Source organism: Barbatula barbatula, assembly GCF_947034865.1.
Source record: "Barbatula barbatula genome assembly, chromosome: 25".
In the NCBI taxonomy this organism is placed as follows: domain Eukaryota; kingdom Metazoa; phylum Chordata; class Actinopteri; order Cypriniformes; family Nemacheilidae; genus Barbatula; species Barbatula barbatula.
Window position 1 is genome coordinate 16,297,175 of NC_136788.1, and position 16,249 is coordinate 16,313,423.

Below are 16,249 nucleotides of genomic sequence, written 5' to 3' on the forward strand. Positions count from 1 at the left end.
GAGCAGTTTAAATAAAACGAGTAAAAGTCTCATTACTGAGTTTTTTGCTTCTTTCAGAGCCGACGCGAATCCTGAGACCACCGGAGTACAGAGTGGTCCAGCGGAACCGAAACGTTGTGTTTGGGTGTAAAGTAAGACACGACCCGTCTCTCGTGCCCATCGTGACGTGGCTGAAGGACAACCGAGAGCTTCCTGATGACGAGAGGTGTGGACATTGTAGTTTGCATAAAGAAAAAAGACAATTTATTAAACCGATTCCTCGCAGATCTTTCATTTTTGTGTGTCTGGTTTCAGGTTCCGAGTGGAATCAGACAGTCTGACCATTACAGATGTGACGGAGGATGACGCTGGTCAGTACACGTGTATCGTGAACACCACGTTGGACAAGGATTCGGCCAGCGCTCTCCTCACCGTGGTTGGTGAGTGTCACCGGAAAACAAACCAAATTTGACCGCCGAGCGTCAAACACAGAAACATTTTTACAACTGTTTGGTTTCTAGATTTGTATTCTAAAGAGATAAAAATCTGATCCTGATCGTGACACACACACATGTAAACAACAGATGTGTTCTGATTGTTATTGTGTTACATCACTTAGCCTTAAACTTTCAATGAGAGGAAATGTACATGTTTTCCCATAATGCACATTCAGTGTTACTGTAGAGCTAAATGTATTGACTTGAAAACATGAGCGATCGTCTGTGAACTAACACTTCCTCCTCACTCCCTCTGACCCCGCCCACTCAGAGACAACACCCATCCCTGCTGTAATCTCCGGTAAACACGTAACACAACGCATCCCATAATGCCCTGGGCTTGTGTGTGTTTGTAATGAAGCTGGTCGAGCATGCTGATGTGTAATCACATTTACTTAGCAAAAAATGTCATTTTTAATGAGCATTTTTGTCTTTTTGTAGTGAAAATATCTTAAACTACTTAAATCAATATACAATTACTTGATATGAAAAGTGATTGAAGTCTCTTAAGTTAAAAAAATGTAAGAATATGGTGAAAACAAGCAAACAATGGGGTGTGAAAAATAAACTTAGTTTAGTTTGACCATTTTCTCAAGTACCTAATTCAAGTTTATTTTTCTTACCCCATGGACAGATCGTTTGCTTGTTTTTACCATAAACTTAATTCTTATATTATTTCCCCAAAAACAAGTCACTTTTCTTTATCTTCTCTTTCCGTATTTTATTTTAAGAATGTTTAGTCTTTTTAGATATTTGTACTACAAAACAAGACAAATACACTTCGTAAGAATGCCGTTTTTTGCAGTGTATGAATATGAGTTTTATTCTGTTTGTCTGCTGAATGTTTTTTTAAAGGACCAGCGTTTGTTCAGTACAATTGTCTCTAAGTTTTGCATCTTTTTATTTATTTCCTGAGAAGGTAACATGTTTTACAGGAAGGTCTCATTTCATTTCCGTTCTCATGTAGTGCAGGTGTGTTTTTGTCAGTGTTGCATGAATCATCATGCGAATGTCGAATCTATTTAAGTTACAAAAAGATGAATTCTCTTTTTTTTTACATTTGCTCAGTCCGCTCATGTGTCAGTTTAATGCACGCGGCATGTCTTGATGTATTATTATCTGTTATGACATGAAGCCATTGAATGATGACGTGTGACTCCTCAGAGCAGCCAGATGCGCCCACCGATCTAGAACTGACGGATCCTGAAGCCAGAAGCGTGCAGTTGACGTGGACGCCCGGAGACGACCACAACAGTCCCGTCACGAGTACGTCACTTCTCTGACATGCCGGTTTTATCCGTCAGTGTTGAGTAATATGACCTGTAATCATAATATGTGTGTATCTGCGTGTTCCAGAGTTTCTGATTCAGTATGAAGATGGTCTTCATCACGCTGGAGTGTGGCACAATCTCACTGAGGTTCCTGGGATGAAGACCACCGCTCATCTGAAACTCTCGCCGTACGTCCACTACACTTTCAGAGTGCTGGCGATCAATGGCGTGGGTTACAGCCAGCCCAGCGTGCCCACTCGACAGTACAAAACCAACCCTGCAGGTTCGGAGCAGCACATACAAACACACAGGCTTGTGTACACATTGAGTCTTTGTTTTTTAACGGTGGTTGTGGTGTTCGGACCCTTTAGCTCCAGATGAGAACCCCAGTGATGTCAGAGCCATGGGCACGGAACACAACAATCTGGTCATATCATGGAAGGTAAGACTGGAACTAACTGTGTTAAGTTTTGTAAACAACAAACAAACATGGCAAGAATCTTCTCCTCCTTTTAATATCCACAATGCTGTGTTTCTCAGCCCCTGATGCCTCTACAGTCCAACGGTCCTGGACTCCAATATAAAGTCATGTGGCGTCAACAGGACGCTGAGACAGAGTGGACATCTGTCACCGTGGCCAATGTCTCCAAATTTGTGGTGTCGGGGACGCCCACTTTCGTTCCCTACGAGGTGAAGGTTCAGGCTCTGAATGCTGTGGATCACGGACCCAAACCTCCCGTTGTTATCGGATATTCGGGCGAGGACTGTAAGTCACTCCTTAAAATGGCTTAAATAAGCTTGACGTCTAGCAGAATTGCTAATTCCCAGAATGCATTTGTGCAGTTCCTTCAGCAGCGCCGGATAACGTCCAGGTTAACGTGGTGAACAGCACGCTGGCGGAGATCCACTGGACGCCGGTTCCTCTTAAATCCGTGCGGGGCCGACTTCAGGGGTACAAAGTAAGTATCACACGACAAACTGTGACACGTGTGCAACACATCAGAAGATCTGCGTTTAATTGTAATCGTGTTTTTAGATTCATTACCGTTGTGAGAGGAGTCTCCACAGACACAACTTTCATCACAATGACCAGAAGATCGAGATCTTCAGTCACAATAAAACCAGAGGAAGACTGCCCCACCTGCACCCGTACAGCGTCTACAGTCTTTACGTGACGGCGTTTAACGGGAGAGGAGAGGGTCCCCCCACCTCTGTCCAGCGTTTTGAGACCCCTGAGGACGGTAAGTGTCCATTTGATATTCACATTTTCATAAAATCTCATGTAATATGAAAGCGTTGAGCAAATCCTGTCTCTTCTCCAGTTCCTGGTTTTCCATCATTCTTCCGGGTGGTGGGTTCAGATTTGGAATCGCTCACGTTGGAGTGGGGTCCACCTCACCATAGGAACGGACATCTTATGGGATACTCGCTCAAATATCAGACAGGTGCGACCGTGTAACATGTCTTCGTTTTTATAATATACTGTAACTGTTTGAAAAGTACAAGTTAAGCTCCTCCCCCAGATTGAACTGCCTAAACTCAATCTTTATTTATGCACCAAACGTTGTAAAGATGTTTCATCAAGAAATGACAGATCATTGGTCAAGGTAACACGACCCTGCCCATCTTCCCATTGCAGTCAATAGCAGCAACGATTTGGGCGTGTTGGAGGAGCTGGACGTCCCGTCCAATCACAGCAGCGTAACTCTGCACAACCTCAAACACAGCACACGCTACAAGTTTTACTTCAGTGCCAAAACCCAGAAGGGCTCCGGACCGGCCCTTACAGAGGAAGCCGTCACCATTGTGCAAAAAGGTACGTGTTTGACTACTTATGAGCGATGACGAGTGTTGTCTGTGCAAATTTGAAGAGTCTTCGGATTAGAAAAGAAGCGTTTGCTGACTGTGGACAGTGATGCGTTCTAGAACCACGAATCTGGCTCATAACATCATGTTTGTTGTCCTCGATGTGTCTGCTGTTTTAAAGTCAGTTTTCAGGAATACTTCCCATCTCACCCCCTCATACCTGACCTCTGACCTGCTGTCTTCTCTTCAGTGCTCCTGCATGCATATATGTGTACGTGCGTGTGTTTGTTTTTTCCAGGAGCTCCAGCTTTTCCCCTCGTCCCCCTGAGCTCGCCGCGCTCCCCCCAGCACAAGGGTACAGACCGTAGAGACACCAGTAGCCCCTAACTGTGCTAATCTGATCACCCATCAGAGCCCACCTCACACCCCTCACCGCTTTCATTTCATGTGAATGTGTCCGTACGAGTACGTCCACCAAACACGACGCAGGCCTTCATACTGTTCTCTTTCAGATAATCATTTGATTGAATGATCAGGGTCCACAAAGATGTACACGTGCATGACCTTTGACCTGTTTTATATTAACCTTCATACCTCAGACGAAGCTCAAAGGTCATATCGACGTGACCCGTGTTGGTCGATGGCGTGTGTTTGATGTGTTCTCTCTCTGTGTGTGCTCAGCGCTGCCGGCCGCTCCTGCGTTTGGAAACGTTAGCTCGTCTCTGAGCGAGGACGGACCGCTTATCAGTTGGGAATACTGGGGCCCAGAAAATCATCTTTATGTTGAATATATTATAGACAACAGTAAGACTTCATGCATGTTTGTTGTGTTGTGGATTGTGGTGGACATGTTTTAGTGTCCCAGAACAATGTAAAAATGACTTTCTTACTTGGTAGTTTTGTCTTGTTTTCTAGTACAAATGTAAAAAGATGTAAGCTGGGATATGCGTGCGTGTGCTCTGACGCAAGTCAATCAACAATCCACGTCGTGAAGCCATTTATTTTTGTTTGTTTACAAAATGTCAGGTTTGTTAAATGCTACAGTAAAACACAGCTGTTCACTTTCAGAAGTTGTAGTGATGCTTTTTTTCCCTAAAATAATGTGAAATATACGTTGCTTATATAATTTCTTTAATATATTTTAATACAATTTAAATTTATTTGAGAAAAACAAATATCGAATCGCATATTATTTAGCATGAATCGCATTATTCCTCAATATCGCACAGCCCTAATAAAGATGCATTTTCTTGATGAGCAAACTGAAATTGAAATATGAAATTTCAGTGAATTTGTACTTAAAATAAGAAAAATAATCTTGAATTTAGTGACAAAGAAAAAGGTAAACTGAAAAGTGAGATTCAAATATGTGTTCTGAGTTTGTCACACAACAGAAAAGTGTGTTATTAACCCCCCAGTCAAATTTGATCCAAGTATATAAAATGAGTTCAAAATCGGCAGGACTCTCAAACGCTGGGGGCGTGTCTGATGTCGCCACTGAAACCACACCCACTCGCGGTAAAGCGGCCGTTGTCATGACACCGTCTCTCAACTGTATAATAACGCTAGGGGAAGAAAATCCTGAGCACAGAATTGGTGAAAAACTGTTTAACTCCACGAGTTTTTGTAACGTGGTTCAGCAATATCCTTCCAACATCTTCGATCTGTTTAGAAAGATCGGTCTTTAATTCAAGATTATCATTCTTACCCCATTGGCAGATTTTGTTCGCTTGTTTTAAGCAAATATTCACAGACATTTCATATTTTTGGTCTAAAAGCAACACGTGTTTTCTTCTGTCATTTTGCTCATCAAGAAAACGCATCTTGATTCAAGAACTCTTAGACATTTGTACTGGAAAACAAGACAAAAACACGAAGTAAGAAAGTCATTTTTTGAAGTAAAATCATAGGAAAACATACTTAAATATACCCAAAACATCAGCCGGATGAATAATCTCCTGCATCACACTAATACTGTATGACTCATGATACATACTGTTAATACCTCATGTAGCCCAGTGAACAGACCAGCAGAACAGTAAGTGGTAAATCTGACGAGAGCTGTATGCCGGTCTCTTCACCGACGGAGCATAACAGTGTAGATTCAATCCGGCGCTGTTGTACGAGATTTAACCTTCAGATTCTTGAACGGTCGTACTCATCTAACTTGCATGACGATACTAGGATGTAGTTCATTTAGACACCGACGGGATGTTGAACTGTTTCCTCTGTTGCCGGAAACCCCTCAGGTGATGAAGACTGGCACAAAGAGAAGGTGAACGGATCTCACTCTCATGTTCTCAAGGGTTTGAAAGAAGGTTTGGCCTACAAGGTGCGTGTGGTGGCCAGAGATCATGACGACCAAACGCTCCATCACTCTGAAGAGCTGTTGGTTAAGGTCCCAGGTGAGGCATCACGTCAGCCTCCACCCCAAGGCCTTGTGGGAAATGTGACAGTTGTGCATGATGGTCGTGTGGCCGCGATGTCGTTGAAGCGATCAGCACGGTTTTATGTCAATCTCTAGCGGCTTGGTGGTGTGTGTCATGCATGCGCCGCATGAATCCGATGGATGTTGTTTTTTGATTTAGCAGCATGACTGTTTCCCACTGTAGGAGAGGAGTTTCTCTCACTGTGTTTTTGATGTTTATTTGATTGGGCGGACGCACAAAGCATTTGTTTAGATGTCGTGTGATTATAAGTTGTTGTTTATATGTGAGACTGGCGACAGAGTGATTTCAGGATACCGAGATCCCTTCACTGCTAAACACCTTAATATCTGAAATCTTCTTTTTTGGCTGAAGATGGAGATGTTCGCTGTGCACTGCTAAAGACCTTAATATCTGAAATCTTCTTTTTTGGCTGAAGATGGAGATGTTCGCTGTGTCTCACCGTGTGTCATCTTTCTCCTCAGCGATGGTGAGTCCTCAGGTGGACATTGCGACTCAGGGCTGGTTCATCGGTCTGATGTCTGCTATCGCTTTACTCATTCTCATCCTGCTCATCGTCTGCTTCATCAAGAGAAACAAAGGCGGGAAATATCCAGGTGAGAACATCTTTACAGCTTAAAGGGACGGTTCACCCACAAATAGTTTACTCGCCTTCGAGTTGTTCCAACTACGAGTCACATTTGTTAAAACCCCGATTGACCGAATCAAATCCTGTCGCATTGTTTCCACCTAAATGGTCAGTTTTACCCGCTACGTACTGATGGTCGATGTTCGTTCCTTTGGTTTCTCTCAGTGAAGGAGAAAGAAGACGCTCACGGGGATCCTGAGATCCAGCCCATGAAGGAAGACGATTTAACGTTTGGCGAGTACAGGTGAGAGAACACTGACCTCCCACCTCTGACCTCTGACCCCGACACACAGCGTCCTCAGGAGCAATGGCCCCCCAAACTTTAGATCTGCTGCTGTGGGATGAAGGTCCTGGGATTCATCTGTTCTTCATGTGGGACGCAGTCGCTCTGCAGGGATTGCTACAGAATTATGTGCTTCCATACACACCGATCAGGTTTTAATGTGACATTCGGTTTTATAGACTATAAATTGTTGCCATCGATGGACTCTTAATATTTCCATCTGTAGCTAAAAGAACTGACTGTCTTTCTCTCTTTTCCTTTCCTTTTGCTGAATGGATTATTCAATGCTTATGCACATGTTAAATAAGATTTAAATGCAGGTATTCTAGGTATTGTATGATGATATTATGTGACGCTGCTGAACTGTGACGCTTCTGTAATTGTATATTTCTTCCGGCTTATATTCTGCACGCACAATAACACACTTTCACGCACTTTACTTTTCTACAGCAATCCTGAAAAGCCTTTTATATTTTTCTTTAAGTCATACAAATGCTGTTTATACTTTCAGTTTGTACATGAATGCAAAATACAGATTTGATCTCTATACAGTCAAATGTTTATTAGATGAGATCTCTTAACAGTAGCTCCTCCCCTCCACTGCCTGATGGCTCCTTGTAAGACAGATATATGAAACTGTAACGTTACTGTAATGATGGATGAGCAGATTAAGGTTGTGTGTTCTCAACTTCTCAAAGACACATCAATATCATTACCTGGAGGCATCAACAGAGCTCAACAACCTTCCAAAAACTAGATGCGATGATATTCTGACTGTTTCATTCGGTCATCATTCTCGCTCTTAAATCGCTTGCATCACTCAGAACGGCCCCCGAGGCCCCCGCGGGGTTATGATGGTGGCCGGGAGCCGCGTTGTTTTCCAGGGGCTGATGGTACTCAGTAACTCTTTCTCTTTCTCAGTATGACCTCTGCTGCTTGTTTATTGTCTCGTGACGTTGCATGTCTGATCCGTGGAGACAAACGCTGTCTTAACAGGAGGAGTTTGAGGCACATTTCCATCCGACCGATCATCGCTCGAGTTTATTTGACAGTTTTCTCAACGCTTCATTTGTTCCTGATTGGCCTCATTTGGAACGATCGTCGGTGTAAATCTATCATGAAACATTCATGCAAGAAGTTCTGTGTAAATAGTTTGTACATCAGATGGATTTGGATTATTTTAATGGGACAGTTTCTTTAATGATTGAAATACACAGAGATTCTTCATGAATGAAGCTCGGTGTGTTGCACGTGTCATGAAGCTGCGCAGGTGTCTGCAGGTCATCGCTTGCGCTCCATCACGTCTCATCACATCTTCAGCCTTCAAAATATTGACATGGAAAATTTAACCTGGAATGACAAACAGACTTTTTTGTTATGAATATGTTTATATTCTGCAGTACTTGACTGACATTTACAAATGAATATTGAATATGTATCAAAACTTGCATGTTTATTTGATGATGCAAGGCTCACTGTTCATGTGATGCTGGTTTAGTTGGAGCCATGCATGTTTCTCTCATCATCGTTAAATCTTTTGGTATTATATGTTGTCTGATGTCATAACTTCACCTGTAACTCCTGCGTGTGTTTTTTTAATTTTAGTGACGAGGACCATAAACCCTTAAAAGGGAGCCGAACGCCGTCCAGTGGAACCGTGAAGCGAGACGATAGTGACGACAGTTTAGTTGACTACGGAGACTCTGGAGACACGCAGTTCAACGAGGACGGCTCTTTTATAGGACAGTATAGCGGGAAGTCTGATCGGAGCGGGCCGCGTGGTCATGACAGCTCAGAGCCGCCGTCTCCTGTCAATGCCATGAACTCATTTGTGTAAGCATGCGGCCCGTGAGATGGATTTGGTTATAAATATATGAACTGTCTTATAAGTGGATTGGGGACGACTTTCATGTAGGCCAACCAACATTTAAGCTAAAATCAGTTTCAGCCATTCCTAACGCACACACACAAATACATATATGTGTATATATATACATACTGTATATATACATGCATGATGAAGATATTCTATAGAAATCAGATTAGGAAATCAGGAAATAATGAAATGCATTTAGAAATTAAAAAAAGTATTATATTGGTGTTACTGTACAGGCAGAATGCTCTACGAGCACATTCAGGACACTTGCAGTGATTATAATAACTAGTATTATAGGTTATTTTTTCACAACAATTCTTAAAGATGCCCATTTGCCTTCTATAGTGAACATAATTTGTGTCCGAGATCCTGATAAATGTAGGCAAGATTCACCTGTAGCATGAACTGCAGACAGCATCATTCTGACCTGCATGTGAACTTTAACCGCTTCCATAGCAACCCAAACCCTAACCTGCTCACATCAGACGTCTCGTGTGCTCCGCGGTGGTCCACGTTCTGAGGGGTTCTGTGCCTTTGCTTTGAAAATTACCCCGATCTAAATCCATCAGACGCTTTTCTCCCTGCAGGCAAGGTATTAGATTTACTGTAAACGAAAGATCTCATCTGAATTCTGCCAATCCAGTCCTGCTTCATGCTCAGTTGCAGAAATGGGACTAAAAGTCATCTGAGAATTTCACCCCAGAATAAACAGCAGAAATGAAATTGTCAAAATCTATTTTTTGAAAGACAGTTTTTACACCCCCCCCCCCATTACTTTAATCCCAGACATGACGATCAGCATGAATTGATCAACAAACAATACCACCGTGTATAAACGCTTATAAACGTATAATCTCTTATAATCCATTTTTTGTCAGAGAAAAAGGATATTGGTGAGCTAATAGTCAATTACATAACGCCACATCTTAACGCTAAATATCATTTAGTGTTATAAATCATTTTCTGTTTGATTTTAGGGTGAAATTTGACATGTACATGTTTTTGAGATTCTCTATAAATTGCATGTGTGAATGTGTGTGTGTGTGAGAGAGAGAGACTATCTTTTCTTAACTTGCATCAAGTTTGAATTTCAAATGTAACTTTTTTGTGTAAAGATTTTGGTACCTTTGTAAATAAATGAAGAGTTGGTTTGGCTCAAGGGCAGGAGGTTCAGCTGATATGTGTTTTATTGAAAGGAAACCTGTGTTGTGCTCCTATTTTATTTTGGTGCAATTATTGTTTATTTTGACGGCCATTTTATTCTCATATTTACAGCAATGTTTCTTGTGTTTTATTGAGACGTTATTAAAGTCTGCAGGTTCATTTTAATACAATACTCGTATCCCAGGACTGTATATCTCTGCAATATTTATGACCATTCTAGGATATTGCATTATATAATGCAACAGCTATTGGAAGATTTTGGATACTCTCACTAATCACACAAGTGTCAAGCTTCAAGATTTACTAACAAACATGAGTTGTTTCACTGGAAATGTTGGAGATTTCAGCCACTCTCAATATAATATTGATAATGTTCAATAAATACATGATTATGTACATTTGTGTTTGCTCCTTCATTTCTTAATTTCATTAACGTTTCATCAGACTAAAGTAAAATAGACACTTAAGTGCCCATAGCTTCAATTCATATGTATTAGAGCTCAGATCATTTGCTCTTGAAATAATGTTATATAGGGTTTCTCTGATTCCTCTATGGGGAAAAACCTCAGAATACCAGGTCCTTTTTTAAGGAGAAACAGTTGAGAAGCAAGAATGATGGTCTCCAACTGGTATCCATGAAAATGTGACATTAAAGTGATCTTATTTGTGTAAGTGTGGGTGTAGGTTTATTTCTAATGCAAACAGAGAGAGAGAAAACCTTCAGCCATCTGTCGAACACTTGCAGTGTGTGTTTGTGTACGTGTGAGTGTCTGTGTGGTCTCTGGCACAGAGATTCAGCCTTCTGTTCCTCATACATGAGTCATTTTTCTGGGTTCCTCATCATTTTTTTCTGCAGGATTGTCTAGTTTTGCTCTCTGAATCACGCACCACTTCAACACACAAACACCTCACAACACAGAACCGACAAATCTTCCAGCAAAGGAAAACGACAGTGAGATCTACTGTCAGTAATGTGAATTCAAACGTTGAGAAAACCACACAACACTTTGACAGTCGTCTCCATGTAAATGTACCCTTACAAAAATTAAGCGTGGGTCGTTAAACTTCACCTCCGTCAATCCCACAATCCCCCTAGACCCAACGAAGCTCGCCGTTTTCAGCAGTGCCAGTAGGCGACATGAGCGAAATGCGGCGCTCGCGCAAAATAATAATATCATGACACATACCCTGAATACGACCTTAACGTATATTAGTATATCAGTGACATTGTGCGGTTGGAGAAGTAGTGTAAAGAAAGAGCTTTGATTTGCTTTCAAAACGCTTACTTTTGTGATGTCATACGTCGCAGGGCTGCGCAGTTTCGTGTGGAGACGGGGTTTGGTGGCGTCACACCTGCGTCAAACGCTGGCAATGATCTGAGAAAGGCCTAAAACATCAGATGCCAAGTTTATGAAGCATAGAAAAAAGAACGATACAGGCACGCTCATACGTAAAGACAACTATCCGTTTTTCTGTCCTACACTGAAATAATGTATAGTGTAGGCCTATATAGTTTATCATATTAAATTAATAAAAAATGACGACATATTGTAAGTGGGTTAGTTAAACTTGCACATTATTACTTGCATGCGTCCACTTGTGTTCTTGTAAGTGGTTTTCTCTCTGTGTTTCTTTCCTCTGTGGCCATCTAGTGGTGTTTCTATCAAGTCTGATATAACGATCAGCTGCTTTCTCTTCTTCAACAATGTAAAATAAGGGATACTTTACTCAACTTTGAGTTGTTATAAATGTATATAAATGTCTTTGTTGTGATGAACACAGAGAGAGATATTTGAAAGAATGCTTATACCTGGACAGATTTTGCCCCTCTTTGACTTCCATAGAAGGAAAAAATACAACGGCCGATAAAAAGTGCCCCAGAACTGTTTCCTGTCCAACATTCTTCAAAATGTCTTCTTTTGAGTTGAACCAAGAAAAGATTGAATATTTTTTCCTTCTATGGGAGTCAACGGGGGGCAAAATCTGTCTGGTTTTAAACATTCTTCCAAATATCTTCCTCTGTGTTCATCATAACAAAGACATTTATTTAGATCTGTAACAACTCGAAGGTAAGTAAATTATGACAGAATTTTAATTTTTGGGTGAACCGTCCCTTTAAGCAATGAGGGTTGCGGCTGTATATTGCAAGTTTTGTAAATGGGTATTTGACAATGAAGATAAATCTCTCTTATGTTATTTTATATGATTAGTATAAATATTTACACTATAAAATATGTAATATTAAAAGTTTGTTTTCTGAATTATAGGACACATTACACATGATTTAATTGTCAACTACCCACATGAGTCGCAGTTAAAGGTTCAAGGCACAGTCTGTCATCTCTATTTACAGAATATCACAGTTTGGTCTTATATACTGCATTAATGCATGTTATAAAGTGGTTATCGTGTAAAACGTCCAAAAACATCCTTCTTTGAATCATATTCATGTACTTTTGTAGTCTCATTCTTTCAACCAGCAGATTTAATACCTGAAATGTAAACTGAGGTTAATAGTTGATCTCTAGCATTGATACACACAGTAACTGCTCAACAGGTGTTTGACATCATTTTTGTTAATTTTTTATCTTAATGGCGTCAAAGTAGTTTATTGGGGTGTTAATTCAATCAAACACAATTTTTATTGTCATCACATATAAAATCTTCCGGTTTAAGGAACACTGGAAATGATCTCCCTCGTCTGGTCCTGCTCGCTGTGTCTTAGCAACATCAAATCAGAATTGACCTCTCGACGCCGTCCAATCATATCGTTCGAGTCTGTGAACGCTCAGTGGCCCCGTTCGCTCGCCGGTTTTATTTCCAGCGTGTCTGAGAGCACACGTCTGTTCTGTAATGAATGAATGAATGAATCAGAATCACATCATGGCGGCGTTGATAGTTGCCATGCCGACGTTCTCTGCTCCTCCTCCTCCTCCCCAGATACCTCCCCACCCCCACAGCTCAATTACCCCGTCCCTTTCTGCCCCTTCATAGACTCGAGGGACGGTGTATGTGGTACACACATCTCTGTATAATAACATCTTACAGTCATCGTGATGGTGTTGATGCAGCTCAACTCTGAATCATGATTCAGCATCAGGTCGTTGTTATCTTAAGCAAAAACTTCAGCGCAGAAAGATGATGTTTATACTGGCATATAAGACAAATAAGCTATACTGAATAAGAGACAGATATTTCTGTGATTTGCATAATCTCACAGTAGTTCTGTATGTGACTTCAGTTTTGTGTCTGAGATGCGTCTGATGCCCCCCCCAGTGTGCTATGAATGAGATTAAAGCCCAAAACCACGTCCCCCGTGGATCAGGCGGCCGGTGAATGAGAGGACGGGGGGCTCGCAGCGGAACGGCCCCCACACTGAGGCGGGAATCATACCCCCTGTCTCGACACACACACTTACCCGTTACCCAAGTGTGTCCAGATAGCAATAAATCTGTGCCGTGTGCTTTCAAATCTCTGCTTATGCATCAACATACTGTCTATTGGGACAGAAATCTAAACGGCTTTAATGCAGAGAGAGCAGGTATTGGGCAGCGTGTCAGCCCGTTTGATAAATTGTTTATGAAAAATGTTGAAGCTCTCATTTAAATCTGTTGAGATCATCAGACGCGTCTGAACGCTTTCATCCCAGCGAGAAGATTAAATGCTGCCTTTAATAGATTTGTGCACTTTTGATGAAGGATTTGTGAGAAGTGCATCGTTTTAGAAACGTAGCTGCAATATTCTGATCACGTCCTCAGAGATACGGATGTCATTTTCTGTAAGGGAAAGATTAGAACAGTGAAAGACAAAATAAAAGTCACTGGAACTGGAATCTGAAATGTGCATGTCAGCACCAAAATGTATTTCTAATGTGTTTACGTCTGAACAATTGATATTGGTTTGTGTGGTCAGTAATAGTTCAATTTGGTTTAGAGTCATCAGTGTCGGGAGATTGTAATAGATAATAATGGCTTCCTTTCACTTAACTCTGACCTTTGACCTGATGCCTGTTTGTCTCCCTTAATCTTTATTTGCAACGGCACAGAGCGCCGCACACGTCTCCAACGTAACGGACAATTGGCTTCATTTGAACCTTTCAGCTTTATTATGCTAAAAATGTATTTTAAGGGTCATTTCTATCATATTTACATTTCCTGGTTTAGCAGATGCTTTTATTCAAAAGTCCACAGAGCTACATTTATGGAGGCGGTAACTAAATAACATCAAAATGATATTTATTTCATATTTCATTTTTTATGATTTCCATCGTAGAAACGATTATGATACTATCACACCGGTTTCCATTAAGACCAACCCGATAGCTTCTTCATTTAAAACCATTGTGTTTCGGGCATTATTCCTGTAGAATTCAACATCCCACCAGCAGACACCATTACAGTTTCCACTAAAACCAATGCAAATCCCTTCAAAAGCATTCTTCAATGGTTTCAGTTGTTTTTTCAGCGGGGGTGTGTTGGTCTTATTCCAGTAGGATTAAATGGTGCCATCAACAGAACCCAAGGCATCGCCAGCAAGAGGTTTCCATTAAAACCATTCAGATGTATTGAATGTTTTTTTGTAACAGGGACAGATGATGTGAAGTCAAACAGTAACATTTGTATCCATGTATCAATAACAGACATGTGTTACTGTCTGGCAGGTCCTTTGGCCAATCAGCGTGTCTCTGCTGCCCGCGTCTCCTCCAATCAGCTGCGCTCCGGGCTAGATGCGCTGCGCTGGAGACCCCGCGCTGTCAGTCAGTCAGTCCGCCCGGCGACGCGCTGCGGATGAAGGCACGTCTTCTGGAGGTTAACGGTCCTATAGTCGCATCCTCGGGTAAGAGGTGATGTGCATGTCCGTGTTTGCATGTATGACGTGTGTGTGATGTCGTGAAAATACACGCGCGTCCTGTGCGGATGATGGTGATGATCACATATACGCGCACCGCAATGCAGGCGAGCGCGCGGCGGTTCCACATGTTGTTTTCTGTAAGGGTCACTCGTGTCGGATCTGATGTGTGTGTGCGTAGTGTCTGAGATCAGACGCGCCTGTGTGCGCGGCGCGTTGTTTTTCTGCTTAGCACCTGTGCGCGTTTATCTCGTCACGGAATGAATGAAATCTCAGATGCGCAGTGAACATCAGACAGAGATGTGAATGTCAGGTGTGTATTCAGCATCATTTCTCCCTGAATGCGCCCGTGAACCTGATGTCTGATGATTTTCATATGCTGATGTTTTATTCTTATTAATCGGATGGGATTATGTGATGTTTATTAAATGATTCTCATAGGTAGATTATTGGACAGCATGCACATTGTGATTTATCTGTTCATCATATGACGATTAAACTGTGATTTTCTTATGTAGATGTGATCATCTCACATGAGGTTATTTATGTATGTAGATGTAATGTTGTGATATGTGGGATTATGACATGATGCTCATGGGCACACGTGGTAATCTGATGTTATTAGAGAGATGAGATGTCATAATCTGATTCGTCTAATATTCATATTTTGGATATTTATTGACAGTGATATGCACAGAGATGATAACAGAGATGATTTTCTCATTTCAGTTTGTCTCTTATTTGAACATTTGCCATGTTTTCAGTTTAAACGTCAGTGAAAAAATGTCCGGATTTCAGGAATTTTGTCATTTTGACTATTGGAGGGTTTGTATTTCTTATAGAGGATTTCTTACTTTTCGTAATATTTTGTTTGGGATAGGACAGGATTGGAAATAAACGAATGGTCCGGACTGGTTTGTTTGTTTGACATGACTCTAGTTGATGCTGATCCAGTAACTGGTCAAACATTTTCATATTTTGGTTCCATAACCAGAAGAATAGATGATGCACATTTTATCCGGGTCCATGTTTGACCTTCTTTTTCCACATGAGGGGTCGTGATTCTCTGGCCAATCACAGCATTATCTTGACGGGCTGTTGTGATGTCTCCAGTGTCCTCATGTGATACTTTACACTCTTAGACTGTCATTTTACCCCCTCAAGATCCGTCTTTTTCTCCCCTCCTAGAATGTGGGTTATACGCTTTTACCCAGCTGCCCCGGGCACAGTTCCCCAGACAGCCGAGCGTCGGGGTCAGACATTACTAATGATGATTGTTTGTGTTTAATGAATGAAGTGATGCGTGTCATTTCTGCAGCATCATGGTGGCTTTCTTGCTTTCTTGAGCATTGCTCAGACAAACGGCTGCTCGTGGAATAATGACCTTCGGTGATTTCAGGTTTGACTGTGTAAACTCTCTGGTGTGTTAAATCCCGTTCTCATCGAGACT

At 41.5% G+C, this 16,249-nt stretch overlaps 1 protein-coding gene across 11 annotated transcripts in view; it reads left to right on the forward strand.

The window, feature by feature from the left end:
* nrcamb (neuronal cell adhesion molecule b) overlaps nt 1-10,348 on the forward strand; it is a 41,605-nt gene extending 31,257 nt beyond the window's left edge. For 8 of the 11 annotated variants that reach the window (XM_079450578.1, XM_079450575.1, XM_079450570.1 and 5 more), the window contains 13 exons: nt 58-205; nt 295-419; nt 1,641-1,742; nt 1,833-2,030; nt 2,119-2,189; nt 2,288-2,513; nt 2,591-2,706; nt 2,784-2,988; nt 3,070-3,192; nt 3,387-3,563; nt 6,465-6,596; nt 6,794-6,872; nt 8,517-10,348. In XM_079450578.1, the coding sequence (XP_079306704.1) occupies nt 58-205; nt 295-419; nt 1,641-1,742; nt 1,833-2,030; nt 2,119-2,189; nt 2,288-2,513; nt 2,591-2,706; nt 2,784-2,988; nt 3,070-3,192; nt 3,387-3,563; nt 6,465-6,596; nt 6,794-6,872; nt 8,517-8,748 (1,934 nt within the window). In that variant the 3' untranslated portion in view covers nt 8,749-10,348. Of the gene's footprint in view, nt 1-57; nt 206-294; nt 420-1,640; nt 1,743-1,832; nt 2,031-2,118; nt 2,190-2,287; nt 2,514-2,590; nt 2,707-2,783; nt 2,989-3,069; nt 3,193-3,386; nt 3,564-4,234; nt 4,358-5,802; nt 5,959-6,464; nt 6,597-6,793; nt 6,873-8,516 lie in introns of all 11 variants that reach the window. The other 3 variants (XM_079450572.1, XM_079450573.1, XM_079450569.1) reach the window with 1 other exon arrangement.
* The last annotated feature ends 5,901 nt before the right edge of the window (nt 10,349-16,249 follow it).